Genomic DNA, 27,963 nt, shown 5'->3' on the forward strand with positions numbered 1-27,963 from the left:
AACAAAACAAAACAGAAAATATCTCGTTTCGTTACATCTTTTTCATGGTTTTGTTGTTGTACTGTATTCCCAATGCTGACCGCAGAACCCGGAAGTTAAAATATGCGGACCCACCCTGCTATAACCAGGAAACCGAGTTAACATGTAGCTCATGTGCTCATGTGTTTTAAGTGTTCTGTAGTCTATTGATTAATTAACATATTTTACATAGCTGGCACTAAGTCATGAGATGAATAAATGGCGGATATCATAAATCCGGAAAATGAAGGGGATCTTCAGGCTCAAGTAAGCTCAAAGTCCTTTATTTCTTGTCCTCTTAGAAAAAGTTTATCAAATCTGTCAGTTTGTGTTAAATGTCTTTGTTTGTTTGTTGTAGTATTTTGAACTAGCCTGCAGTGAGCATTTAAGCCAAATGTGGCAGCTGTTCAGTAGGTAGGTTCGACAAACACTGTGGTGGTATTTAAATACATATACATGAGCAGAACATTAAAAATAAACTTGAACAAACACATACACAGGCACACACACAGAGACTGAAGGTTGTTCCCAAGGTGTTTGGATTTATTAACACTTGTGGAAGGGATGCTTGAAGCTCAGCAGGGTGCACAGAGGCCACACATCAACACAGAGTGTCAAAACAACAGAAAACCAAGGCAAAAATGTGGACACAAATGAACACCATCACAGGCATACATAATTTAACTTGCAGGTTTTTTTGACAAACAGAGCTTCATACCCAGTGTTTTTGTTGTTCAGTTTGTGCAGTGCCTTTACACTTGGGTCACCCAGTCCCTTTTTTTTTTTTTGTTTTTTTTTTTCAGCAAAATTAAACTAATATCTAAGGTTGGGGGACATAAAGAAGTTCATGGCATGTACTGTCTTGATATATTGCCCACAATAACTGTGATCGCACACTGTTCTGTGATATGTAACACACTGCGAGACAACGATGTACTGCATATATCATATCTTTGTATGAGTGTTATCACTCAGTTTAAGTGCATTAATTACACCTCAGATTTGCTTGAGTCTCATTACTTTTCTTCATTTATTTGAAGGGAACATATTACACTTTCTTGATTTTCTATTTATTATATTTCTTACTTTATTGAGAACAGCTGTTTAACTGCTCTTTAACACAAATCACATGTCAGCACTTCAGTGCAATTTGACATGCAGACATGGTCAGGATGACTCGCTGAAGTTCAAACCAAGCATCAGACAACAAAGGTGATTTTAAATAACTTTGAATGTTGTTGGTGCCAGATGGGCTCATCTGAGCAGTTCAGAAGCTGCTGATTTACTGGGATTTTGCCACACAACCATTGTGAGTGTTTACAGAGAATGGTCTGAAATAGAGAAAATATCCAGTGACCGGGCTCTCAAGTAAAAGAAAGAACATTCAGTTCAATAGTATTTCAACAATGTTTGTTATTTATTTTCACCATAAACTGGAGGGTACTCGAATAATAGTAGTTTGTGTTTCCTCTTTTCTTCTTTTTCTTTAACTAAACACACGTAGACACTCTCAGCAAAACTTAACAGCTTTAAAACTTCTTTTGTCTCTCTATGTTTCCCTCTGTTACTTCTTCAGACTTCTGCATCTCGTTTCCTCGCTGACTTTTTTTCTCTCTCTCTCTCTCACACACACACACACACACACACACACACACACACACACACACACACACACACACACACACACAAATGCAGTTTTGCTCTGACGAAATGATTGGGATGAGTCAGTGCACGCAATTGGACTGTGTATTTCCTGTGTGGACACATTGCCTACTGTAAAGACAAAGGAAAAAGCTGTGCAGATGAAAATAACCCTGCTGTAAATCTGAGAAAAATTGTGCAGAGTAAAAACGAAACGGTTCGTCACAATCTAATAATAGGTCTGGCTCCGTATAGAATGGCATCTGGGCCTGGGTCTGGATTGGTGACCTTTTGGAATGTGGTGCAACAGAAGAGTTGCATGTTGCATTATGGTTGTGCGCTGACAAATCTGCAGCAACTGTGTGATGCACATTTGTCAGGAACTGGAATGTTTCCAGTACGTTGTTGAATCTATGCCACGAAAAATCAAGGGAATCCTGAAGGCAAAGGGGCGTCCGAATTGGCACTATCAAGGCATACCTAAAGTGGCTGGAGAGTGTAGAGACTGTTACAATAGTGGTTGTATATAAAGAAAAGCCAGAGTTTCAGTTATTGAGGTCAGTACATGTATAAGTAATCCCTGTGAGACAAAGGCCCAGTCTTCTAAAAGCTCTGAGTGTTTAGAGTTTATAGTGAGGGTGGGCACATACATTTCCCAAGGGGCCACAGTTAGGAACTAATTGCATCATCTTACAGGTTGCAGTTTAGAAAGAGATAAAATTAATATTGAGCAGAATTGAATTCAGCTTATTGGTGGTAACCCTCCACAACACTCCAGTTGGCCCCTTGGGAAAACTCATTGTCCACCCCTGGTTTAGTCTTGGGGTGTGTATGAGCAGAGAGTTACCCGCTATGAAGGCTGTTCAAACCTTCTTTGCCAATCAGGAAGAAGTTGGCTTACATAATCATGGTAACAGGATGAGAGTTACAACAGCTTATTTCTGGCAGAGGATGAACCAAGGAGCTGCTCCGAGTCCCAGTATAGGATAAATAAGGAATATTTTGGATTGTGCGTCTTCCAAAGTTACTCTAGTAGAGTCCAAGAATTAAAAAAAATGGATTTGAAAATGTGTTTAAGTTTGTAAACTGCTAGTAATCTTTAACTCATTCAGTTGATGAGTTCCACTATAGTGAGGCATGTAGTAGTAGTTCAGAGCTATTTGGTACAGTTGTATTGGGAAAAGAAAGGGGTATAACATATATTTTGTGCTGCCCCATTAATTATTGTGGGGTAGGACATTAAATTGTTTTTTTTGTTTGTTTGTTTTTTAGTCTGCAAAGTCTGAGTACTCTGTTCAAGTACTGAATCTGTAGTTTACAGTTTTTTTGAAAATGCATGTTATTATTGGTAGTTAAAGGAGAAGGTTTGTACCACTAAAATGTCACTAAATGTGATGTTAGCTTATTGTAGCAAAAAGACTGTATACTTGGGAGTGGCAGACCAGGCTCACATCACATTTTAATTATATGCAAAATTGTTCATATCTACAAATTAGGTGGGTATTTTTTTTCCTTGCTTACAACCTTTATGGTAAGCTAACTATCTCCTAAAAATGTTGTACAGGTGCAAGTGTGGTATTTATCTTCCCAGCTAACTCTTGGAGACAAAGTGATGAGGCATATTTCCTAAAGTGAAAAACAAACGCTTTAAACTACTTCTTCTTCTTCTTCTTCTTCTTCTTTCAGCTTCTATCTTTAGGGGTCGCTACAGCAGATCATCTGCCTCCATCTCACCCTGTCTGTAGCACCATCTTCTGTCACACCATCTTCTTCACTACATTCATGAACTTCCTCAGAGGTCTTTCTCTTTTCCTCCTGCCTGTCAGCTCCATCTTTAAGATCCTTTGTCCACTATCCCAAACGTCTGATGTACTTTATTCTAATCTTTCCCATTCTGGTCACTCCCAATGAAAATCTTAACATTGTAGCTCCGCCACCTCCAGCCAGGAGGTCTCACTACCACCTGGTGAATCTTGCCTTTCACTCTTGCTGCTATCCTTCTGTTACAAATCACCCCCTGACACTTGTCTCCGCCCACTCCATCCTGTCTCCACTCTCTTCTTCACCTCTCTTGTGCACTTTCCATTTCTTTGGACGGTAGACCCCAGGTATTCAAACTCCTCTATCTTCACTACCTCTACTCAATGGATATTTTTTTTAAGTAGCTCTGTGACTCAAAGAAATTATTGGATACACATGAATGGAATAAAGTGAGTGAAGCTTTCTGTAGATTAGTGGTCCAAATGTTGTAATTACTTTATGGATTAATCCATAATTGTTTTCAAAGCCTAAATATGATTATGTAATTGTGGTGTTGTTCTTCTTTCTCTTTTAGATTGAAGAAGTTGAGGCTCTGTCTTCCATCTATGGTGATGAGTGGTGTGTGATAGATGAAGCATCCAGGATATTTTGCATTAAAATTTCCAATGACTTGGAGGAGCCAAAACTGACGGCATGTTTGCAGGTGCAGAAAACCGCATATTAGTCACGTGTGTCCATCATGCATTTTTCGTTGTAATGCTATTCTGTTTTTTGTTTTTTTTTTTCTTATTGATCAGATCATTCTCCCACCTGATTATCCAAGCACAGCTCCGCCCATATACCAGATCAAGTAAGTCTTATTTGCCTTTCAAATTTAATATGGAGATCTGCTGATTTGAAAGAACAGCATCCCACTCAACAGCCCACTCCTCCTCCTACTCAATAACCCTGTGTTTGTTCTCGGCTGTTGTAGTGCAGTGTGGTTGCGAGGCCCTGAGAGGGCCAAATTGGCAAACAGCCTGGAAGACATCTATGTGTGAGTGCCTTTCATAATTTTTGACTTCACAAAGAGATACTGTAGAGTGATATCAGCTACATCAAAAGCCTTTCTACAATGCAATATCTCTGTAGTTTGTGCGCCTGTTATAAGAACCACCTTCACATGAAAATGTTTATATTTTGACAGGGAGCATGCGGGGGAGAGCATCCTGTACCTCTGGGTAGAAAAAGTTAGAGATTTCCTTGTTGAGAAGTCCCAGAACTCAGAAACAGGTGAGGAGTGGAAAAAAAGGGAAATTCCCACTTGAGGCCACACTGTGTGGACATTTTTAATGACTTGGATCACCTGATAGACCAACATAGTCTTGACCAGTACAGAAGTGCTTGCTTTGTAGAATTGTGAATGCTGGTTGTACTAAAAGGAGTCAGCTGTTCAGTTTCTATAGTATATTTCCATACTATATGTTTCTATAAGTAAATGGGTTATTTTGTTAACTCATTTGAAATCACTGTGAATTTTGGATACATCATGCTAATCAAGCTTTAGCTAATAATTCACCTGTGCTACCTTATTATCCAAATAGGGTCACATCTGTTAAAAAGCCCCAAACCAAAACAAATAAATAAAAAAAAAATAATAAACAGAAGTCCATTAAAGCTAAAGTCACACAGGCCTACAGATCGGTTAGCGACAGGTTGCTAGGGAAAAGTATGAAATCCCTAACCGGTTGGCAAGTAATTCCTGGAAATGGGTTAGCAGAGAGGGCGCTGCCTCAGAAACCTCCTTGTGATTGCTTTGGCTAGTACCAGATTGTTGCAGTTGCCCATAATTTGTATGGATGGCGTTGACTTGTCTGCAAACTTGTCTTTCAGTTTCACTGCTGCCCAGGGAGTAGTTGGACAATGTTTGCAGAAAAGCCTGCATCTTCCTTCAAACTAACTGAGGCAATCTGCTAGCGGCGGTTGCCATCTGCTAGCTAGAGACACAGTCTCTAGATCTGTGTGACTGGGGCTTACCCACTGTCGACACCACAGTGGCTATGTCAATCTTTTATTTACAGTCTATGCCTATAAATTGTCTCTAGTAGAATTGCACATGATGCCTGAATACATGATATTGTGGTAAAGGGCCGAGGCTTAAAGGTGTGTCCATACACAAACATAAATTTATAGTAATAAACAACATTCACACTTCTGGATTATCCAAGCACTTCAGCCACTTTATGCCAGGCATGTCAGTCAAGCCACTAAACATAGCCTGTTCTTGCAGGCAGTCTCTACTTTGCTGGGCATTATTTTTAAAATGCTGAGCATCACACTGATCAGAGGAAGTGATTTTTTTTTTTTGTTTTTTTTCCAGCTGCATCATTTATGGCTCCTTGGTTGCTTTTAGGAGTGTGACAGGATTAGAGTCGTGCAGCCTATTTTTGGTGAACTTTTAAATGAGACATGTTAGATAAATTTCACATTTTAAGGTTATATTAATTTTATTCTTGAGAGAACTGCACATCTTTCTTTTTACGTTCAAGTTTATTGACTTAGAAGTCTACACTCCTCCGGGAGGAGATATAAATCCCTTTGGAGCTATGTCAGGACGGGTAAAAACTCTGCCAAATCCAACATGCGGAGCGACCACTGTGGCAACTACTTGTGAATAACGGAGCAACTGAAAGTAGCTCAGTCTGCTATTAATCTGTCAAGTGGTGGCTGTAGTGGTTAAACTAGAATAAAACAGATCTTTATCATCATTGTTCACAAAAAAAGAAAAACCATTCAGCAGCTCTAAAGCTAAAAGACAAATTATAAAGTATAGAGTATAAATCTAAAATAAATAGGAATAAAGATAAAGGGTGGAGGAAGGATTATGCTCTTTACTGCTCATGCCAAGAAACAGTTTTCTGATCTGTTGGCTTTGGACTGCCCTCTTCCCAGAGGGCAGGGGCAAGAATAGGTGATGTCCAGGTTGGGTGTGGTCCATTATAAAACAACTGCCTTTCCTTTGGAGTCACCAAATGTGAATCTCACTGAGGGGGAGTGCAGAGTCACACTGATAGCATGCTCTGCTGCCCTCACCACCCCTTGCAGGTCCTTTCTGTTCTTCTGTGCGGCAGTGAAGTGCACTGTGCAGCAGTAGGTCAGCAGTAGGTTGACTAATAGAAGCTGGTCAGCAAGTGATGAGGAAGGTAAGCGTGCTTTAACTTCCTCAGGAAGTAAAGCCTTTGTTGGCCCTTCCTCACCTGATGAGAGATGTCTGCTGAGATGTGAACACCAAGCAACTTAATGCCAAGTGTAGAGTGCTCAGTGTGCTTCGATTTTCTGAAGTCCACTATAATTTCATTATTTTTGTATGTGTTTAAGTCCAGGTTATTGTGATAACACCAAGCTGTGAATTGCCTGACCTCCTCCCTGTTGCCCTTTTCATCACTGTCTGATATCAGACAATGGTGGTATTATCAGCAAATTTTGCGATGGTGTTGGTAGTGTAAATGGGAGAGCCATCGGGAGAAAACGGGGAGTAGAGGAGGGGGCTGAGGATACACCCCTGTGATGTGCCAGTGCTCAGGATGAGAGTGGATGATGTGTGATCATCCATCCTGACATTCTGGGGTCCTTTATTTAGGAAGTCCAGTAAACACGTGCACAGTGAACGGCATAAATCCAGGTTGTTCATTATTTGAGCTAGTTTGTGGGGGATAACTATTAAAAGCTGACTTAAAACTTACAAACTGTAAGAGCGGTGTGGAGAGCTGTAATGACTGCCTCTCCAGACATTTATTGATAATGGGGTTTAGAGCAACTGGGCGATAGTCATTAAGGCAGTCCACTGTACTTTTCTTTTAGACAAACTCTATTTTTGGCAGCGGTTTTGCAAAATATCAGTTTCAGTCTTTCCAGGAAACTGGCGTGCATGATAATCCACACATTGGCTATGATATAGACCACTGTTTATCAGCAGGTCAGTCATTGGATCAATCCACTTAGCCACCAGAAGCCTCGACTAAATGTGCTTTCTTTTCTGTTGGTATACTTCATCCCTAACACAACTGTCGAGTGTGGTCTAAAGCTGTGATAAGATGAGCAGAAAAGGCCTGTAGGGGCATTAAAAACTCCTTCTGACTGAGTGACTGCGCTGAATTGAGATCGATATCTGTGTAATACCTTTGGTTACCTTGGTAGAATCTTTTGAAGTGTAAAAAGACATAAAGGTACTCAAATTAAAGATTCTCTACAAGTGTCTCACTGAATCAGATTTTCAGAAGGGGGCTGTCTTGTCTGTCTCACTTATCTAGTGCCAAGCAGCATCTATTATTGAGGCAGACGGTCTCTTTTGAGCAACAAGCCAGAAAAATATTAACTGTCCTCCCCATTGTTGCGTGTCATAATTCCCCTTTCTGCGATTCATGTGGTAATAAGTATAACTGGTCACAGCACTTCAGCTCAGGACTGGGATTGACAGCTCATTCATTCAAAAGACAGGGACATTGTGTGCAAGAGGAAGAGGGGGGATGATGAGGCTGAAGATGTACATTTCACAGAAAAGGAAATGAAAAGTGGGTAAACATGAACAAGGACATGAGAAGTACAGACAAAATCACGGTTCTGATGATCACATTTGGATTAATTAGATCACACAAAAGGCAAAAGGGTGGAAAAAAAAGCAGAAAACCATATTTGTTCATTTAAATACAAAATATTTTAATGATTTGTAATTTTTGCAGCTTTTGTGCGTATGTCCTGTATGTGTGCGTATGCATGCATAGAATAAACACTGGAAACATTAATCAGCTTCACAGCAAACACGCTACAGGAACTTTGTCATTTCTTGTCTTGATTCTGGTCCTCTGAGATTTTTCAGCCTTTCTTTCCTTGAAAAAAACACCTCTATTTTATACACACACACACACACACACACACACACACACACACACACACACACACACACACACACACACACACACACACACACACACACACACTAAAGTCTGTATTTTCCTTCTTATCAAATCCCATTAGCGAAACACACACAAACACACACACGACAATGGATTAATTCTACTAAAAAGTATTGTGTATGCCAAGCTTGGTGCAACAAATCCTCTGTGCCACAGACCTCTGTTGTTGACAAGGGTTTTTTTTTTTTTTTTTTTAAAGTTCTCTTTAAAGGTACGTGCTTTTTATGACAATTTTGTATTTGCATATTTTCTCTGAGGAAATTAATTGTAGTTGATATACTGTTACGAATACTAGAATGAGTCACACTGTAGCACTTGGCGATATGTTCCCCTGTCTGTTTTAAGTAATTCACACACAGAGTACTCCAGAACACCCAAACAAAATGTGCTAATCCACAGCTGAAAATAGTACCCAACAAATACACAGAGTTCTGTCTTTTTTTTTAGAGCAAGAAATATCTTCTAAATGTAAATGTTACTGGATGGGCAAGAAACAAATAGAGTAGAGAACTTCTGTTCCAAGATGGTTAATTCAGTTCAGACTTGTTATTGAGCGCTGTTATTTGGCTGAATTTAGCATCAACAGAGTGGTAAAAGAAAAGAGCAGGTACATTACTCCCACTAATCTTTGTAAACAGATACCTGCAGATAGATGTCGGCATCAGTGCTGCAGCCCCTGGCTTGTGTGCAATAGGTCAGGCAGTGTACTATTCAGTGAAACAAAGTGATGACGGTTGTCTTTTATTATCTGCAAGAGACATTCAGAACACTAACCTGGCAAAGCACCTTGATCACATTTCACACAAACACTGTTTTAAACAGCTTATGCAGGCCATTATAGCAATAATAGTAGGCCTGTGAAAGTTTTCAAGTCCAAATTTTGAAATTAATAGAAGTGTATATTTATTAGCTTGTAACGATTTTACTCACAAGGCTAGTTAAGCTTACAAATAACCTTAATTTAGATCATTTAGACCTGTGTTCTGATGCAGTATGAATTATTTCAAATGATTATTCATTCAGCAATTCATATTTGTTTCCATATGCAGCTTACAGTTCATTATCAACACAGTGAGAACAAGTGTAATTACATAAATGTCTGCTTAATGGTTTTTATTTTGTCAGTTCTGTTTGCCGCGGATTGAAGAACCTATAAATGACTTTGTTATCTACACTGAGTGCTAATGCTTTAAGGTCCTCAGACTGTAGCTCTTTTCTACATTTACTCTCACGGTAATGGAAGATTAATGAAGACTTCAAAAACATAAGCACAGTGCTCAGAGATTCAGCTGCACTTACACGAGGCACCGTGACCGTGCATTTGAGGATGACCTGAGTCTGAAGCATAGACTGTATATAAAAGACAGACATAGCCACTGCGCATCAAGTTGACTCCTTTGGCCACTGGCATCTTGGTGTTTTAAATTCAGATATAATGAGCAAAGGGTGAATCTATGAGAACCTGAACAAGATGGCATGCTCATACAGAACCTAATTTCCATGGCTTTCTTTGGCCTCTTTCCCACCAACAGGGTTCCGGAGCCTGTGTCGTAATTTGAACCGTTAGGCGGGTTTTCCACCGCCGAAGCACTCGGTGCTCGGCCGAAAAACGGGTTCAATTCCGGCCCCGCAAACTAGCTGATCTGGAACCAGGAACGCGTGACGAAAGCGGCAGAGGGGCGTGACTCTGCCGTCTCAACATCAAGTTTTCTACCATATTACATGTGTATTACATGAGAAAAGCGAAGCGATTTTCACGGCTGTGAATTAGGTTGGGCTCTAAGGCTGAACTTGCTGCTTTGTATCCGTTCATATCACAGATAAATGGACACAAAGTGCGTACTTGTCGTCTTGCTCTAATCGCTGTCTGTGTTTCCCTCTGTGCTGCACACAGATGCTGCAGTAGTTTGGTTTGGACCGTAAAACGTATTTGCAGCACAAGAAAGGGGAGCGTGTTCTCCCACGTTTGTGCACTTTGGCTTCCGTGTCCAGACGAGGACCCGCCCACACTCATATGTAAATGAGCAGTTCACAGAAACGCGGTGGGAACGCGGGCCCGTTCTTAATCGTTTTGCCGGTTCCTTGGGAACTTGCTCTGGCTCCGGAACCTCAGCGGTGGGAAAGTAGCACCCGATGTCTTTTTGCAACTGCAGGTGGTGCCCCCTTCTGGCCATTAAAAATAAATACAGGTTTAAGGCACTTTTGCAGTGGCTTTATGTGTCAGACCCAAAAGCTACATGCTTCTTATATATACATCCTATAGTCCATTGATTGGATTGGTAATTATAGACAGATACATCTTCCATTGTGTTTTTAAAAAAATGCATTTCTCTTTTCCAAATATCTTCCAAGGATGACCTCCCAGTTGATATTGTGTTGCAAACCATCTGGCTTGTCATCTTGTCATGGCTATTATTAATGCATCATTGGTTTGATATTTTCATGGGATTTGTTTAGAATTACAAAAATATTCTCTAAACTCTCAGTGTTTGTTGGGGCATATTTATATATAAATGCTGGCAGACATCTCAAGGAGCAGATTTTATTACCTGTAATGATATTAGCTTGCTACAGTCAAAAGCTGGGGGAAAGTCATGCATACATTTGAGTCCATTTATATTCTAGTACATTTGCTTGTGATTGTGTTGAAAGACCGTGTGTAAGCGATGCTCTGTATGTACATAGATCATCAGCTGATAATCACACATAGCACACACACATAACACACCTTTGTTTCCATAACAACAGGGTTCCAATTTTAGCTCACCTTTAGATCAGCTTTTGGTGTTTGATCTCTACATTGGCTTGTTATTAGATGTGTCAGATGTGTTGTGATTAATCTGCAGTCAACACCTTCCTCTTTTGTCAGTAGCACTCAGTCAAATTTACAGTATTCTGGTTGAAGACTATATTAGCATTATCATGCATTCAGATGTCAATGTTAAGGTCATGTAATGGTAATTTGGCAATAATTTACTCAGTAGGTCTCTTTTTAATGCCAGGCACCCCTAGACTACAGACAGCTCGGTGAAGACCTTTACAGGCATCAGCTTTAGGATATAAAAAAAACAACCTTTCTGTTAACGTGGCATAACATTTCTTTTATTACCTCCTTCAGTGGAAGAACAAGAAAAGGTGAACATGACAGCTGAGAAGGATGTCGATGATGATGATGATGATGATGAAGACATTCCTGATTTCACCAGTCTCAAGCTGAATACAGAAAATGTGCACTTCTTCCTGGAACAGACCAATGGTAAAAGCACATTTTTGTCTACAGTGGGATTTCTAAATTCTAGCTGAATCAATCTCCAGTCCTTGTCTTGTTATGGATAACATTCCATCTTGTAGATGAGGAGATGCCTCCAATAAAGCATGGAAATCCTATCACAGACCGACGCAGTACCTTCCAGCCTCATTTGGCACCTGTGGTGACTCCCAGACAGGTACAGCATGTGAATAGAGAGCATAATCATACAAATTCAGTTTTATTTATATAGTACCAAATTGTGACAACAGACACCTCAAGGTGCTTTATGTTATACTGATCCAGCCCTAATTATAAGCTTTTCAAAAAGGGAAAATTATATGCCTCATCTTAAAAATCTCCCAATCCCAAACTGGGAGCTGGTTCCACAGAAGAGGGGCCTGAAAGCTGAAGGCTCTGCCTCCATTCTACTTGTAACTACTTTTAGGAACCACAAGTAAGCCAGCAGTCTGAGAGCAAAGTGCTCTGTTAGGATAATATGGTACTGTGAGGTCTTTGAGATAAGATGGGGCTTGATTATTCAAGACCTTGTATGTGAGGAGAAGGATTTTAAATTCTATTCTAGATTTAACAGGGAGCCAACGAAGAGAAGCCAATATGGGAGAAATCTGCTCTCTCTTTCTAGTCCCTATCAGTACTCTAGCTGCAGCATTTTGGATCAGCTGAAGGCGTTTCAGGGAGCTTTTAGGACAGCCTGATAATAATGAATTACAATAGTCCAGCCTAGAAGTAATAAATGGATGAATTAGCTTTTCAACAGCATTCTGAGACAGGATGTTTCTAATTTCAGAGATATTGCACAAATGCAAGAAAGCAGTCCTACGTATTTGTTTGTTGCATTGAAGGCCATATCCTGGTCAAAAATGACTCAGAGATTTCTCACAGTGTTACTGGAGGCCAAGGTAATGCCATCCAGAGTAATTATCTGGTTAGACACGTCAGACACGTTTCTAAGATTTTTAGGGTCAAGTACAATAACCTCAGTTTTATCTGAATTTAGAAGCAGGAACAGATAAACAGATTGAGCTCCAGCAGTATACAGTTTGAATTTTGTGCCGCTTTTTTTTTTTCTTCTTTTCTTGAATCGTGAAGCCAGTCTGCAAGTGACAATTCATATAAAATTCAGCAGGAAATACTTGATGAGTACAGGAAAAGGATATCAATGTGCTAATTTATATCTGAAACGTCTGAAAAGCCTCCTTCCTGCATGCTAATCTCACTCTCTGACTCTCTCGTAACATACCAGCTTATCTTAAAAGCTTCCACCTGCGGTGAATTGCCATTTGTATGAAAACATTTACCCAAACAGCTGTCCTCCATAGAGGACATAAACCAAATAGATGAAGGACTGGACATAATTTCAACATTTTATTTACTGATGTGGAAGAGATTGATTTTAACCAGAGTGAGAACAAACTGCACACTTAATTATTTTTTCAAATATTTGTGTATATATATATATATATATATATATATATATATATATATATATATATATATATATATATATATATATATATATATATATATATATATATATATAAGCAGAGTTGAGTTATGTGGGTTGGCCCATGAAAAACCTCCCAGATCTTCTCTGCAAATGCCAAACACCAAACAGTTTATGCTATTGACTCTTGTTTGGTGTCATTTATTGGACTGGGAGATTGAAGTCTGAAGAAACAAGACAAACTGGCATGTTAACAATTTAGTAATTTGTGGAAGAACCATAAACAGCCACAACAGCCTGAAACCCCCTCCTCATACTGGTCACCAGCTTGGTCACACACTTCTATGGGATGGCATCCCATTCTTCAACCAGCTTTTGTCGCAAATCGGCCAATGTGGTTGTTTTGGTCACTCTAGTACAAACAGCACACTCAAGTTGATCCCACAATGGCAGGCCATGCCATTCTTTCCACTCCCAAATTCTGGAGGTAGTCTCTGCTAGACCCCGCTCTTTGGGGGGGTCATCTTGGATGAGTTCGATCCCAGGCTGTGGAGATATGGGATTGCCACTGGTTGCAGAATCTGATCTCTATAGCTCTCTGCATTCAGATTGCTCCAATGATGACAAGCCTGACTGGGGTACTTGGGGTACCAGAAGCTCGAAACAAGAGTCAGTAGCAGAATAAGCTGTTTGGAATTGGCAGAGAAGATTTGGCAAGTTTTCCACACATAAAGGCCCTGGCCACACGGTGGATTCAAACCCAGGACCTTCTTGCAGTGACACAACAGTGCTAGCCACCGTGCAACCATGCTGCTGTAGCTCAACCAACAAATGCATTTTCCTTACAAATTTGGCACCATTTAAGGGGAAATAAACAGCCTTTCCAACAGTATAAGATTTATTGCCAAGAAGTATTGTTACAACAAAGAAATAATCAACCAAGCACAATAATCATTTATGCACAATCAAAATCACCAATTGGTTAATAAACCTGTTGTGAACTGGAATGTTTCCATCTGTGGCATCTTGGTGTTATGGATTTGACTGGGAAACTGAGGGACACTGGACATATATGGTGGCAACTTGTAAATCTCAAGGTAGGTCTGCCCTAACACATACCCTGCTTTATCCTAAATTTCGACCATAATGGGGACCATAATGTTTGAAATGTATTTAAGACTTGATACTAGCAATTAACTTATTAGGAAAGTGTTTACTGAGGTCATTGATTAAGTGAGCAGAAGGGTGATTTCCTCATAGATGTCTACTTAACCATACTGTACTTATTTTAACAACCACAGGCATTGCCCCTTTGTGGTCATTAGAGTGCAGGTTTAAGGCATAATGCTGTCACTTTTCAGACGTGGAAGCTACATCCGTCTGTTACATTGTGTGTGATTGATTCAGAAAAGCTTTTGAAGTTTTGTTGTAGCGTTTGCCAATACAGAAGCCAAGTGGCTAAATTTGGTAGTAGTTTTTTCAGGTGATACATTATTGTGAGATGATAGTGACAACACCACGAAAATGGAACAGGCAGAGGAGGCATAAATCTAAAGCCAATTTTTGTCACACCAAAGTCAAGCCTCAAATTTTTATTTTGAGTCTTTCCAGCTCTGCTTGATTAATTCATGATGTAATTTACCCTCATACACAGTTGACTAATACTGCTTTGTGCATTAGTCAGCAGTGTTAGACAGCATGTTGACTTGAGAAGCTGTCATCTGCACAGATACGGCGTAATTTTTAGTCTGACCTTCTTTTGGAAATGCAGTTTTAGCGTTCAATCGTGATTTTAGTATGAAAGCAGGCTGCAGCCAACACTGCGCTGAAGAAGAGTGCAGGACAAATGCGTTGTGTCAGCAGTAAAGTCAGTTTAAATGCATCTGAGAGTGACATGATTTTCATTGCTTCACATGTCATGTGTTTCAGGTTAAAATGGTCCTGGAGAAGCTGTACGAAAACAAGAAGATTGCCAGTGCCACTCATAATATTTATGCATACAGGTTAGTAATGTCACATATAGCTTATATGGTTGCTAGAAAAAAATGCATAAACTCTCTGTAATTGCTGGGATTTCTGCACTGATCACTCATAATATGTGGTTTGTTCTTTGTCTAAGTTATAATTATAGACAAACACATTGTGACTAAACTTGTAACAAGCAGTTGTACTTGCACAGTTGTTCGAGCGTAGGCTGGAAAAATGATATGAACCGGTGTGCCTCAAGCCTCAAGAGTTCCAGTAGACCAGATAAGATTGGAAATGTGATTTGCAGACGTTTCCCTCCGTATACATAACGCATACAAAGAAAGACTGGTTGATGTGAACCATGCCTCAAGTACAACAACATTCACAGAACTTTGGAAGGTCTCTACAACTTTCTAAAATCCTTGTTCGTGTGTCCACTATAATAAAAATACTGAATAAGAATTGTTTTAATAAAAGGAGACCACAAAGGACGCTGAAATACAGAGTGGTTGAAAAAGAATAAAATTCAAGCTGTGGGATGGACAAGTGAGAGTGCCAACCTTAATCCAACTGAAATGCTGTGTCATGACCTGATAGTTCAATCTAGAGATCCCAGGTATATTAAGTATAGAAATCTGAAGTGAATCAGTTTTGATAAAGAGGAATACTCTGAAGTCTCATAAGCAGCTACATGTAGCCTTCATCAGCTACATCTGATGAAGGCTGGTGCTGCTAATGGAGGTTCTACAATTACATTTATTTCATTTAATATACACTATTTCATTTAATATCTACTCTTCATAATATAAATAAAGTATATGTGTCATTATGTGTTTGCGCCCACAGTGGAGAAGAACATGAGATAAGTAAAGATGCAAGGCTCATATGTCTTCCCCAAAGGGCACATTGCTGCAATTAAAGGTCAAAAAAATCACTAGAGAAAATGAAGGCTTCTGACAGGACTCTGCATAATGTGAATAGATGTGTGTGTGTCTATGTGTGTCTCCTTTCTCAGTGTGTGTTTATGTTTAGTCACGCATGCCTATGTGTGAGATTTTATTATTATTATTTTTTTTTTTAAAGTGTCATCTAATGAGGTCCATGTTGCGTTGCTGGTGCACTGCCTGGGTGGTCATTACTCATGGGGAGGAGACTGTGACATTTAGACCACTTAAAAAAAACTGTTCCGGTGAAGAGGCTGTCACCGCGTCATTCACTAACCATAACATCTTAATGCTCTCCCGCCTAATGCCAAGCTGTTGTGATTCTGTCTGTTTTAGGATTTATTGCGAGGACAAGCACAGCTTCCTGCAGGATTGCGAAGATGACGGCGAGACAGCCGCAGGAGGGAGATTGCTCCATTTACTGCAGGTTATCATTTAATTAAATAAATGCTGGCTTTAGTCCAAAAGCTAACTCTTTCAGCTGCATACTAAAACTGTATGTTGTGTTTGTTAAAAAGGTAAAAAAATCCCAAAAGAACCAGTCAATTAGTCAAAACTGAATGCACAAAAGCTTTTGCCCAGTAATGGCATCACAGCCACATTGTTAAATCTCCTGGCTGCCTTGAGCTTTCTTTTGGCTTTTGCATTGCTTAATTGGAGTCTGCTCTGTGCTGCCCTGTTCATTTTCACAGTATGCATAATGTAGTTTATTTCTCAAGGACATTGACAGTTGTGTCCGATGTACTGATTTACATAACTGTGCATATAGCTGAAGCTAATACTCAATGCCAGTCCCTTGATGGGCCTTAATAATTCAAGGAATCATTAAAATTACATGCTACCATTTACAGTTTAATTTGGCATCTGCTGTGATTTTTAAATCAAGATGGTTACTAGTAACACAACAATATAAACCTAAATGTTTTCAAACTCTAATGCATGCATTTGTAGCTGTATAGATTGTATGAAGCTGTTCATAACCAGTGCTTATTAATATCACATTTTACAGCATAAATTGGAAACTTTAAACTTTTTTTTTTTTTCTGTATTTACTGGCACTTCAAGATAAGTTACTCTTAATGAGGGTAGCTGTTTTGTCAGTTTTGACAGTTTATGTCACACCACTAAAGCAGATTAGGCCTTTTTGTAGAAAATTAAAACATGTCACAGTGGGAAAAGCTTCAGTGTGAATAATATAAATAAAAAAACCGGGATGAATTACATTTGGCTTCTCCAGTTCCAGGGACCTGGTGTGGTAACCTGTAACCTCTGTATCAGGATGCACGGGGACATTTTCTGGTGTTGTGTGTGAGATATTTGATGAGATAAGTGTTCATGACATCAAGTTGAAGATGAAGTCTTTTATGTTTAATTTTTTATTTCAGTTTTATTTACACAGTGCCAAAACACAGCAGTAATTATCTCAAGAGGCCTTATATTATACGGTAAACAATCCTAAAATATTACTGAAAGAAATTCACTGATCCAATGATCCACTGTGAGTGGCAATTGAAGTCAATGGGGAGAAAAATTTTTTTCCTTTTAATAGGCAGAGATTTCTGGGGAGTGCGGGAAACGCATCTGCCATGACCAGTTGGGTGGTGAGGGAAAGAGAAGAGAAGAAAGAGGGGCACAGAGACTATGATCAGCAAACAGAAAAAACACATCAGAGAGATGAGATTGAAGTTGATGACATGCAATAGTGGCATATATGGTAAATGCCTGTGGACTGATGTGAGAGTAGAGAAGAGGCGGTCAGTGCAGAATAACAGCAAGCGACTAAGGGATGGTTCAGGGTCACTGTGCTAAATATAAGCTTGTCAAAAAGAGACCTTTTAAGCCCGATTTTAAAAGTAGGGATATTGCATTTCCCCTTAACCTAAACTGGCTCCCTATAAAATTAGGTTCTATGTCGCATTTTGCTTCTCATAACAGCGAGTTAGCCAGTGCTCTTGAAAGCTGAGGGATTTATTGGATTTTTATGGTATTATAAGACCCTTTGAGGTATAATGGAGGTTGGTGTCATAAAGAATACATTTTGTACTCTTGCAGGCAGCTTTCAGGACGTGCTGACAAACAATTGTAGTCGTGAATCTTTTGAAGTAACACATTCTTGGCGAAATTGTTCAGCATCACTCTGCGACAGGATGCTTCTAATTTTGACAATAATGTGGACATGAATTTTTTTTTTTTTTAAAAGCCTTTCAGCTGAACAGTTGGACAGTAAAGATTATTGAAATTTCATTAACAGCTTATTGTGCATGCAAGTCTCTCTCTTGTTGGTATAAAAAGTAAAAATTTATTGTTCTATGAAAAATTACTTATACACTGACTGCGATGTCTCATTATATATGCTATTGCAGTCTCCTACAACACACCTGCCACTTTTTACTCAAATGAATTCATTTATACTTTTAATACCACTTTTTCAGTCCTGCCACTCAATGTGAGTGTTTTTTTTATATATACACAGCCCCAGTCAAAAGTATGGACACACCTTCTAATTCAGTGGTTTTTCATTATTTAAAAATTGTCTGCATTGTATTAATTCTAAAGTCATCCAAACTATGAATAAATACATGTGGAATTATTCAGTAAACAAAAAAATTGTTAAACAAACCAGAATATGTTTTATATTTTAGATTCTTCACAGTAGGCACCTCCTGCTTAGATGACAGATTTGCACATCTTGGTATTTTCTCAGTCAGCTGTATGAGGCAGTCACCTGGAATGGCTTTCAGTTAACAGCTGTGCCTGTCAAGAGTTGATTTTTCGAATTTCTTGCCCTCTTAATGTGTTTGAGACCATCAGTTGTGTTGTGAAGAGGTAGAGTTGGTATACAGTGAACAGCCCTATTTGACTAACGTTCTAATCCATATTATGGCAAGAACTATTCAACCAAGTGAAGAAAAATGACCGTCCATCATTACTTTAGGAAATGAAGGTCAGTCAATCCAAACCATTTCAAAAACTTTAAAAGCATCCTCAAGTGCAGTCACAAAGAGCATCAAACATTATGAAACTGGCTCTCATCAGGACCGCCCCAGGAAAGGAAGACCAAGAGTTTCCTCTGTTGCACAGGATCAGTTCATCAGAGTCACCAGCTTCAGAAATCGCAAGTTAACAGCACCCCAGATAAGAGCCCACCTAAATGCTTCACAGAGTTCAAGTAGCACACACATCTCAGCATCAACTGTTCAGAGAGGACTGCGTGAATCTAGACTTTTTTGTCGAATTGCCAAAAAAAACGAGCCACTTCTAAGGAAGAACAACAAGAGGCAGAGGATGGCTTTGGCCAAGGAACACAAGGAATGGACATTAGACCAGTGGAAATCTGTCCTTTGGTCTGCTGAGTCCAAATTTGAGCGTTTTGGTTCCAAACACCATGTCTTTGTAAGACGTAGAGAAGGTGAGCGGATGGTTCCTACATGTGTAGTTCCCACAGTGAATTATGGAGAAGGAAGTTTGATGGTATCCAAGGCACACTTAACCAGCATGGCTACCACAGCGTTCTGCAGTGACATGCCATCCCATCTGGTTTGCACTTAGTGGGACCATCATTTGCTTTTCAACCCCAGACACACCTCCAGGCTATGTTTGGGCTATTTGACCAAGAAAGAGGGTGATGGAGTGGAGTGTTGCATCAGATGACCTGGCCTCCACAATCTCCTGATCTAAACCCAACTGAGATGATTTGAGACAAGTTGGACTGAAGAGTGAAGGCAAAGCAGCTAACAAGTGCTCAGCACCTCTGGGAACTCCTTCAAGACTGTTGGCAAACCATTTCAGGTGATGACCTCATGAAGCTGATTGAGAGAATGCAGGTGTGTGCAAAGCTGTAATCAAAGCAAAAGGTGTCTATTACGCACACAAACACTGATGCACTAAAGGCACCGGGGTTCAGGACAGTTTGACATTCAGACTGAAGGAACCGAGGATTGAACCACCAACCTTCTAGTTATGACCACACAGCAGTTGTATGGGGAGCTAAAAGTATTAATTCATGTTATGCATGGCAACCCTTCTAATAAATTGAGTAATTTACACACAACTGTGTGAGGGTGTCACCTAAAGCTCTGAGAATAAGTATTCAAACTCCACTGAAAATCAATTCAGTGCGTTCATAAAATTCAGAGTAATGTCCATAACAGAGCGTCAAAACTGCGTCTCTTTTAAATTAGACAGGCTATCTAATGAATTTCTTTGAGCCTGTCAGGGTTGATTTTGAGACACTGAGATGATGTGATGTGGAAAAACTGAAACTGCTGATCCCTAAGGCAGAGCTGAAAATTAATTCAGATAAGTGTACTTGCTGAGAAAAATATAACTACGCTGAGATTGGGTCTTTATGGCTTTATATGGGGATGTGGCTTCAGTAGTATAACCCACACTTCTAATGTTTACATAAGGTGTAGGTTTCCTGCACTGGGAGCTGTGGTCCCACTATAATAATTTCACACATCAAAGAAGCACTTGTCTCTGGGTTTTACTGTCAGATGGCCCTATGATTCACACACACACCCACATCACACTGAAATGTGTTATTGTCCACTCACTTTTTGTTTCCCTGTAATGCTAAATGAAAGCCAGTAAAAGGTTTGTGACCAAACTAAAACTTTCCTATAATCAAAGCTCAGCGGTGACTTGTAGTGGTCGTGTCATACTCATTTCTTCTAGGTGCTGCATCGTGTCAGAGCTTTTCCAGATGAAATCCATGACTCATGTCAAAGTTCATTTTCATTCATAAGATGACAGCAGTCGCCACTGCCAGTGTGGCCCTGTTAGAGAGATAAATCACTGTGAAATGGTGCATTGGATTCTTGGTGTGGATATGACAGAAACTGAGATCTGCTGCACTGAATTCAGATGAATCAAGCTGTCTTGTGTTCACTAAAAAAGCATAAGCCAGACTTTGCTTTAAATTATCTGTTGAATATTTAAAAAAAAAAAAAAACTTATGTGCATCTATTTTATCATGTGTTCCTTAATAGTTATCAGGGAAGCATAGAAGACATGTATACAACATTAAGAGAGTGTCCATATTTCTTGTCACTTTTTGTTACTTTTTGCGATAATCAATATAATATATTTATATTGAAAATAAGCCAGAGAATGATGTGATGTGTGAGTCACTCATTTAGAAGCACCCACAGTGAATTTTACAAAGGAGGAAGGAAGTGCTGCGTGACTCTGGAGGCCAATGAGTGATGTTAAAAGATGCAAGTGAAACCAAAAAAAAAGCTGCAGAGGAAGGATTTTCTTTCAATTGAGAAAACTAACCGAAGATCAAAGATTTTGCTTTGGTTAGGCAAAATTGTTGCTTGACACCATACATATGCCAGAATAAAGTACCTTGTCTTTTATGCACATGGAACAATCACCAGCTTCCATGTCAGTTCATGTTTTGCCTCCAAGCGGCCAAAAAAAATCATTAATTTCAGTTTTAAATCTTTTTTTTTTTTTATTTTGTTTTCTTTTTACATTTTAAAATTAACTCAAGAATGTATTCATCCAGTCGGTACTTTAACGGTATCTTAAAATAAAAAGTGGCAGCCTGGCGGCTCAGTGGGTTGCACTTTTGACTTTGACAGCAAAAAGGTCTTGAGTTAGAGTCTGGGCAAGGCCGGGGGCAGCTTTGAAGCTCCTTTTGTTTCTTGCATTAAAACCATGCTAGGCTAATTCTCCTGTCATTGTGCCCTTGACCAAGGACTGGCTCACATCAGAAGTTGGTCTCCAGGTGCTGCATGGCAGGCACCTACTGCTTCTAATGCTCCTAATAGTACATGGAGAGAACGAGTTTCCCTAGGGGGATCCATAAAGGATAATCAGTGCATTTAACTCCAAAACCAGATAGATTCACACTGTCAGCACCCTCTTTTTTTATAATTGATTTTCCTAACGCGTGTGCATGAGAGCAGTTTTAAAGCTAAATCAGGTAAATTCCTGTCACTGGCTGACTTAGATCTGCTGTCCTCCAGCTCATCTTTCTGAGCAACACAGTGATTAATCTTCTACCCGCAACACTCTCAGCATACGGAGCAATTTACTTGAAGAGCTCTTCCCAAATCTATTTTCCTCTAATCTCATTCCTCTTCATAAGCCTTTCTTCCCGTTTCCTCATTTAGATGTGTGTGTTCTGACAGTGAATGTGGAAGTCTGTGGTGATGAATAAAAGTAGGATCTTATTGATGGAGCTGGCAGCCAGATGTGGATGAGTCCCTTCAAATGACAGATTGCTTTTTGTGTGTTTGGCAGTGAAAAGTAAAGTTCTCCACTTCATTTTAAGGCCACAATCTGGTGTTTTGGGAAATATGCCTTTTCCCATCTACTGGGAGTTTCATTAATCTCTGTTTTTTTTTTTTTTCAATTTAATCTTTGTGCATTCAAAATGTAAGAATTGCATAACTTAAGAGAACCACAGGGAAACAGCCTCCGTTAAAAAAGCAACATAATCTTACAAATTCTCCTTTTAATAGTTTTTTTTTTGCTTTCTTTAAGCCAGTAAAAAGAAACTTTAGAGATGGGAGACTCAACCTTGGCTGCTTTTTCCTATTTGGGGACAACAAAAACAAGCTGTAAACATAGAACTATTATTATTATTGTGCTAATATCATATATATAGAGAGAGCAAGATAATGAACTTATTAAATAAGTTCAGTATTCACTGTCTTTTTTTTTTTAACAGGGTTTTACTCTGTGGTGAATCCTGAGGGGAACAATGCATTCATTGGCTGCCAAGTACTTCATAGATTTGCTAAATTTATGTTTGCTGTTCGGTGCTGGTTCAAGGCAGGTAGTGCTGGAAAAATCTAACTGCAGCTGGACTTGACAGATTTTGACAGGAAAATAAATCAAAGCAATCATGTAAAAGGTGCCAAAATGCTTTTTATAGCTGAGGGTGCCTGCAGGGTGATAATTATCCATATGTTCATCACAGGGTGCACCGCCGTTCGTGTAGATGTAGGCAGTTGATTTATTGTACTTTTTCTGAAACTCTTCCAATGGTCTGTTTAAAGTTTCTATGGTATTTTATTGCTTTGAGAATCGTGTTATTTATTATTTGTTTGAGATCATATTTTTTAGTTACGCTTCATGTTATTTAGTGGCTCTTTATGTCTTTTGTGAACTTCTGTCCGTGTGGTTGATTAGTATGCTACACTATGCCGTCCATTATTTTTATGAATAAATTGAGCATAATTGAAGATAAACATGTCCTGGAGCCACATATTGAACATGCAAAGATGAAAGTCAAATAAATGTGTTGATCTAACATCTAGAGCCAACACACCCAAATTTGGATTGACAGGATATTGGTTTTAGAGTGTCAGCTCAAACTGATACATTTCGTGAAGATTCATTCATTTATTATCCATCAAATATAGTGTAAAATATTTGGCTGCTTGAAAACAGCTATCAAAGCAGTGACATTGTGTCAAAATGTATGTCAGATTGTATTTGACTCCAGGCCAACTTATTATACGCACGTTCGTATCTCACAACAGATTCTGGACGTGCGTAATGTCATGGTGGTCGTGTCCAGGTGGTTCGGGGGTATTCTGTTGGGTCCTGATCGTTTCAAACACATCAACAACTGCGCTCGTAACATCCTGGTGGAGGAGGGATACACTGCCTCTATGGTGAGACACACACTGAGCCTTCTGCACATTACTCTGTCATCTTCTGCTGACACATCATCAGTCAAATTTGACTTTGCTGCCAGTTTCTGATGCAAGAGACCACCTGGTTTCTTGTAGTTTAATTGCCTTACCACCCAATGCTTCTCCGATTATCTGAAAACAAATTTTGACTGCAGATGAGATTTTTGCCTTTCTGGCATCCAAAGCAAAGCCAGAATGCAAGGGTTGTACTGTTAGACAGTATAGTTACAGTGAGACATCCGTTTATTATAAAAAATATAGTGTGTTTTCACTTTTCAGTAGACATCACATTACAGATATTGGGGGGGGGTTTTTGTGTCTGGTTGCAACATGTTCTGGAGATCAAACACGCTTTCACCGGCCTGAAGTTAGGTCCAGTCTGCTTTGAAGTCGCCTTTGTGATGCCAAGTTATTCCATTGATACATGATTGACCTTTGAGTGGCTCCAACAGATAGATTAAAGGTACTGCAAACCTACACTTAAAAGTTTTTCCCCTTCTTCCACAGCCCGTCAACTCACTGTAAAAATCAGCACTTCATTTTATTCCCGAGCAAAGGCTCAGTTCCCACTGGATGTCAAACCCAGACTCTGTGACAACTTATTAGAAGTTGCTGCCTTTGGAGGCAGAACTTAACACCTCTGCAGAATAACTCAATTTCACGAAGTCCTCTAAAAATTTACATAAGAATTTAAAACTGATTAGATTGAAAACACAAACATTATTTTTTAGAATATCTGAAGTCTGACTCAGGTTTTTTTCTTCTTTTTTTTAAAGGGATCCAAATAAGTAAAGTCATTAAAACCTAATAATCATCTAGAACCACAGTTCTCCCACAGGCCAATGCCAGAATATATGAAACCTGATAAATATACTGCTGTGTACTGTATTTCATTCAACCACATTTTAATTAATAGTAAGATACAGCAGTGCAGTATTGTAGACATAAGTAGATTTTTTAACAACGTAGCTACTTTCAAACTGTGGATTGTAATGACCTGTCTTCAGGTTGTACCGTGCTGCTCGGGAAGTTTAATAAGGCTGTTTAATTGATACATTGTTGCTTTGGAATTATTTTGTTTGATGGGTGCATGTTTCCTGTGCAGCAGGCTTGCTCATCAAAACTTTGAGAACTGCTGATCTGGATAAGAGAGGGACATGAACGCATTTAAGGACGTTTCATCCCAGTCCTTCAAATTGGTTTTGTTTAAATTGAATTAAAAAGACACCAACTGGATTTTTGGTATATTAACAGTTGAACATTGCAGAACATTGCATATGCCAGACTGAGCTGTATTTATGATTACCTCATCAGATCTAATAAGATAAGAAATCCCTTTTCTAGTCTCACGATGGGGAACACCAGCAAAGGTGTAATACAGACCACAAATGATAACTAAGATAAAATAAGAATAAAATTTTTAGTTTCTTCTCATTTCTTTAGTTGAATCTACAAAAAATAAATTAAATAATAATACATCATTGGCGCTTTTGTGCGTGTGCGTGTGTGTGTGCGTGCGTGCGGTCCACAGTGCAGGGGCAGTTGGGGAGGCAGATAAAGGGAAGGATAGGGGATATTTGTACCAAGAAAATGATTCCCAAAGAGCTATAAGGCTGATGGTTCTTTGGGAATCATTTGGCATAGTGTGCAGTGTGTCCTGAAAAAAAAAAAGCGAAAACCAGATGACAAAATTGGCAGGCCCAAAAATATCTACTGCATATGAGCAGTATCTGAAAATCATTAAGAAATAGGGGGAAAAAAACCCTCAAAGGCCTGACAGGGGACCTGAGAGCTCAAGCCTCATCAGAAATGGTGTCAGTGGAAGGGTGGCTGTCAAGAAGCCAGTCTTAAGGAAGGGAAACAGGGAGAAAAGGCTGAGGGTTGCCAGATGAACCAAGAACTGGATTGGAAATCAGTGGCAACAGGTCTGATGGATTTTACATTTTTGGTCCAAATGGTTGTCAATGTCTACAGAAAAGGTCAGGACAGAGGTACAACAGTACAGCAGTGAGTGTCTACAACCATCTGTAAAACATGGTGGAGGCTCTGTGATGTTTGGGGCTGCAGTTCAGCCAGGGGATCTTGTCAAAATTTATGGAATTATGAAGAAGAAGACTTTATATGTCATTATATGTATAAAAATGCAGAGAAGTACCATCAGATTTTGATCCCTCCATTCTGATGCCATCTGGTATTCCTATTCCTGATGACTGCTTACAAGAAAGCTTACCTAAGAGAGTTCAGTCTGTGTTGAAGAATAATGGTGGTCACACCAAATATTGACTTTCAAGCTTATTAGAATTGTTTTTGCCTTATACACTGTATTTTGATTTATGTTTGCACAATGCAGCTATTTTCCAGTTTCCCTGCAAAATATAAATAAACGAGAGGTGGCTCAAGAGTTTTGCACAGTACTGTATTTCAGTAAATGTGACAATCTACAGCATTTGTAAAAGTCAGGATATTTTCCCATTTTTTGTAAGCTAAAGCCTTAACTAGAAAATGGACTATAGGCTAATATGGAATGGGAGAAAATCATTTTTGGTAAGGGTGAGTGAGATCAGTTTTGCAATTGGTAAATCCAAAATTGGATAAAATCTCTGAGGGGGAGGGGGGAGGAAGAGCTTAATCAGTCTTACACCTGAAGAGGAACAGGTTATTGCCGGTTACTTTGCAGCATGTGAAGCACTTATTAAAAATGGTATCAAAGCAATTTCCTGTTGTATGAAGCTCTGGACCAATATGAAAAGCAAACTCAGGCAAAATAGATGCATCAAGACAAACTCAGTAAGAGTAATATTTGTTTACCCTGTAGCATCGAACAGAGGTTTCAGAGTTCTCGACAAGTTGGCAGCCTGGTTTGTCAGACTAATAATTAGCAGAGGATGTTTCCTAAAAGTACTTACGATGGCAATGTTTTGTTTGATGCAATTACTAGAATACATTAAAACAGCATGGTGCATGTCAATCAGTACATTGCAATTTGCACATTTGCAAACACAGTGGGAGTTTAGGCAAAAGAGTTTATCATGAGCTGTAAAGCACTCAAATATTAAGCATGGAAAAAGCTCTGGCACCATTAAATGGAGTGCTAATGTAACACAATCATTCGTTCTCTAATCCTCCTCTCTTGTTTCACAGGATGATGCCACCAAATCAGGGGTAAAGACCAAAAGGCCAAAAGGCAAGAAGACAAAGTGAATTTCCAAAGAAAAACGAGGATTTTATTTTTCCCAAACACATGTTCTGTCTTTGATGTTTAATTCAGTGAAAAGCTTGTTTTTAGAAAAATTGAGATGTGACTTAGGGGGGCAAATGATTGCTAGCAATTTAGTCATCATTCGAGGTAATAAAATATCATCTAGGATTTCAAAATGATATCTCAGATGACCGCCTTAACTCTGGAATCTGTATTTTTACCTCCGCCAAGGAAATTGTGTTTTATGTCATTCGTGCGTGTGCGTGCGTGTGCGTGTCATCCTGACTGTAAAAACAATGGCTCAAAAAGTTTTTTTTTGAATGAATTCTGATAAAACTTTGTAGGGGTGTAGAGTGAGGTCGTGTTAATGAAAAATTTGCCTTACGTCCACCGAGGACAACTTAAATATTTATTAGTCTAAAATTGACAAAAAACCCTATAACTTAGAAACTGTCATTCTTATTGGTGTGGTGTGCATTGCCTGCATACAGAAAGTACCATATAAAGATTTAAAATATGTCACATTTGACCTCTCTTCAAGGTCAGTAGATTGGGCTGAAGGTCAAAGTGATGATAATGCTATACAGAGCTATTAAAAACTATGTTTCTCAATACCATTGCTTGCATTGACAACACATTAGGAATGACATATGGGGATCCTAAATATCACATTACTTTGGACCTCTGACCTCTTCTTCAAGGTCAAACATTCATTAGGTCAAACTTTCATAAAACGTCTTTTATCTTTAAAACTATGCTTAAAATTCTGCCTTTGTTTGTACTGGCAACATTTATTTTATTATGACTATATGTACATAAACTGTTGAAATACATAACAATTTGAATAAATGTAAAATTTCCAGAATAAGTATTAATTTTTTTTTTTTTTGGAAAACAAAATAAACTTGTGATTAAAAACTTTTTTAACTTGATATTTATTACCAAACATTTCAACAGATTTTACTAAACAATGAAGTGAATCCTACACATGTACTGAATCCACAAAAATAAAAAATAATTACACTCATAATTGTGTCCAATGTATTAAAATGAGTTTCAACAGAGCATGTTGCACTTTGCACTTATTTTTACTGCACCACAAACTTC

The 27,963-nt window shown here is 39.0% G+C and overlaps 1 protein-coding gene across 1 annotated transcript; it reads left to right on the plus strand.

The window, feature by feature from the left end:
* Window positions 1-112: 112 nt before the first annotated feature.
* Window positions 113-27,876, plus strand: impact (impact RWD domain protein). The gene is made up of 11 exons (XM_030727459.1): window positions 113-285; window positions 3,995-4,123; window positions 4,218-4,270; window positions 4,394-4,456; window positions 4,607-4,692; window positions 11,491-11,628; window positions 11,724-11,818; window positions 15,017-15,090; window positions 16,336-16,426; window positions 23,502-23,636; window positions 26,799-27,876. The coding sequence occupies exons 1-11, from the start codon at window positions 238-240 to the stop codon at window positions 26,856-26,858; spliced, it is 972 nt and encodes a 323-aa protein (XP_030583319.1). The 5' UTR covers window positions 113-237; the 3' UTR covers window positions 26,859-27,876.
* The last annotated feature ends 87 nt before the right edge of the window (window positions 27,877-27,963 follow it).

This window comes from Archocentrus centrarchus, chromosome 4, assembly GCF_007364275.1.
Source record: "Archocentrus centrarchus isolate MPI-CPG fArcCen1 chromosome 4, fArcCen1, whole genome shotgun sequence".
Classification (NCBI taxonomy): domain Eukaryota; kingdom Metazoa; phylum Chordata; class Actinopteri; order Cichliformes; family Cichlidae; genus Archocentrus; species Archocentrus centrarchus.

What these genes read in the sequence shown, in the direction of transcription:
- impact (XM_030727459.1), top strand. Translation starts at nt 238, where the DNA reads ATGGCGGATATCATAAATCCGGAAAATGAAGGGGATCTTCAGGCTCAA. An exon ending in CTTCCTGGAACAGACCAATG is followed by an intron (nt 11,629 to 11,723) that starts GTAAAAGCACAT and finishes TCCATCTTGTAG; the next exon opens with ATGAGGAGATGCCTCCAATA. An exon ending in CATAATATTTATGCATACAG is followed by an intron (nt 15,091 to 16,335) that starts GTTAGTAATGTC and finishes TGTCTGTTTTAG; the next exon opens with GATTTATTGCGAGGACAAGC.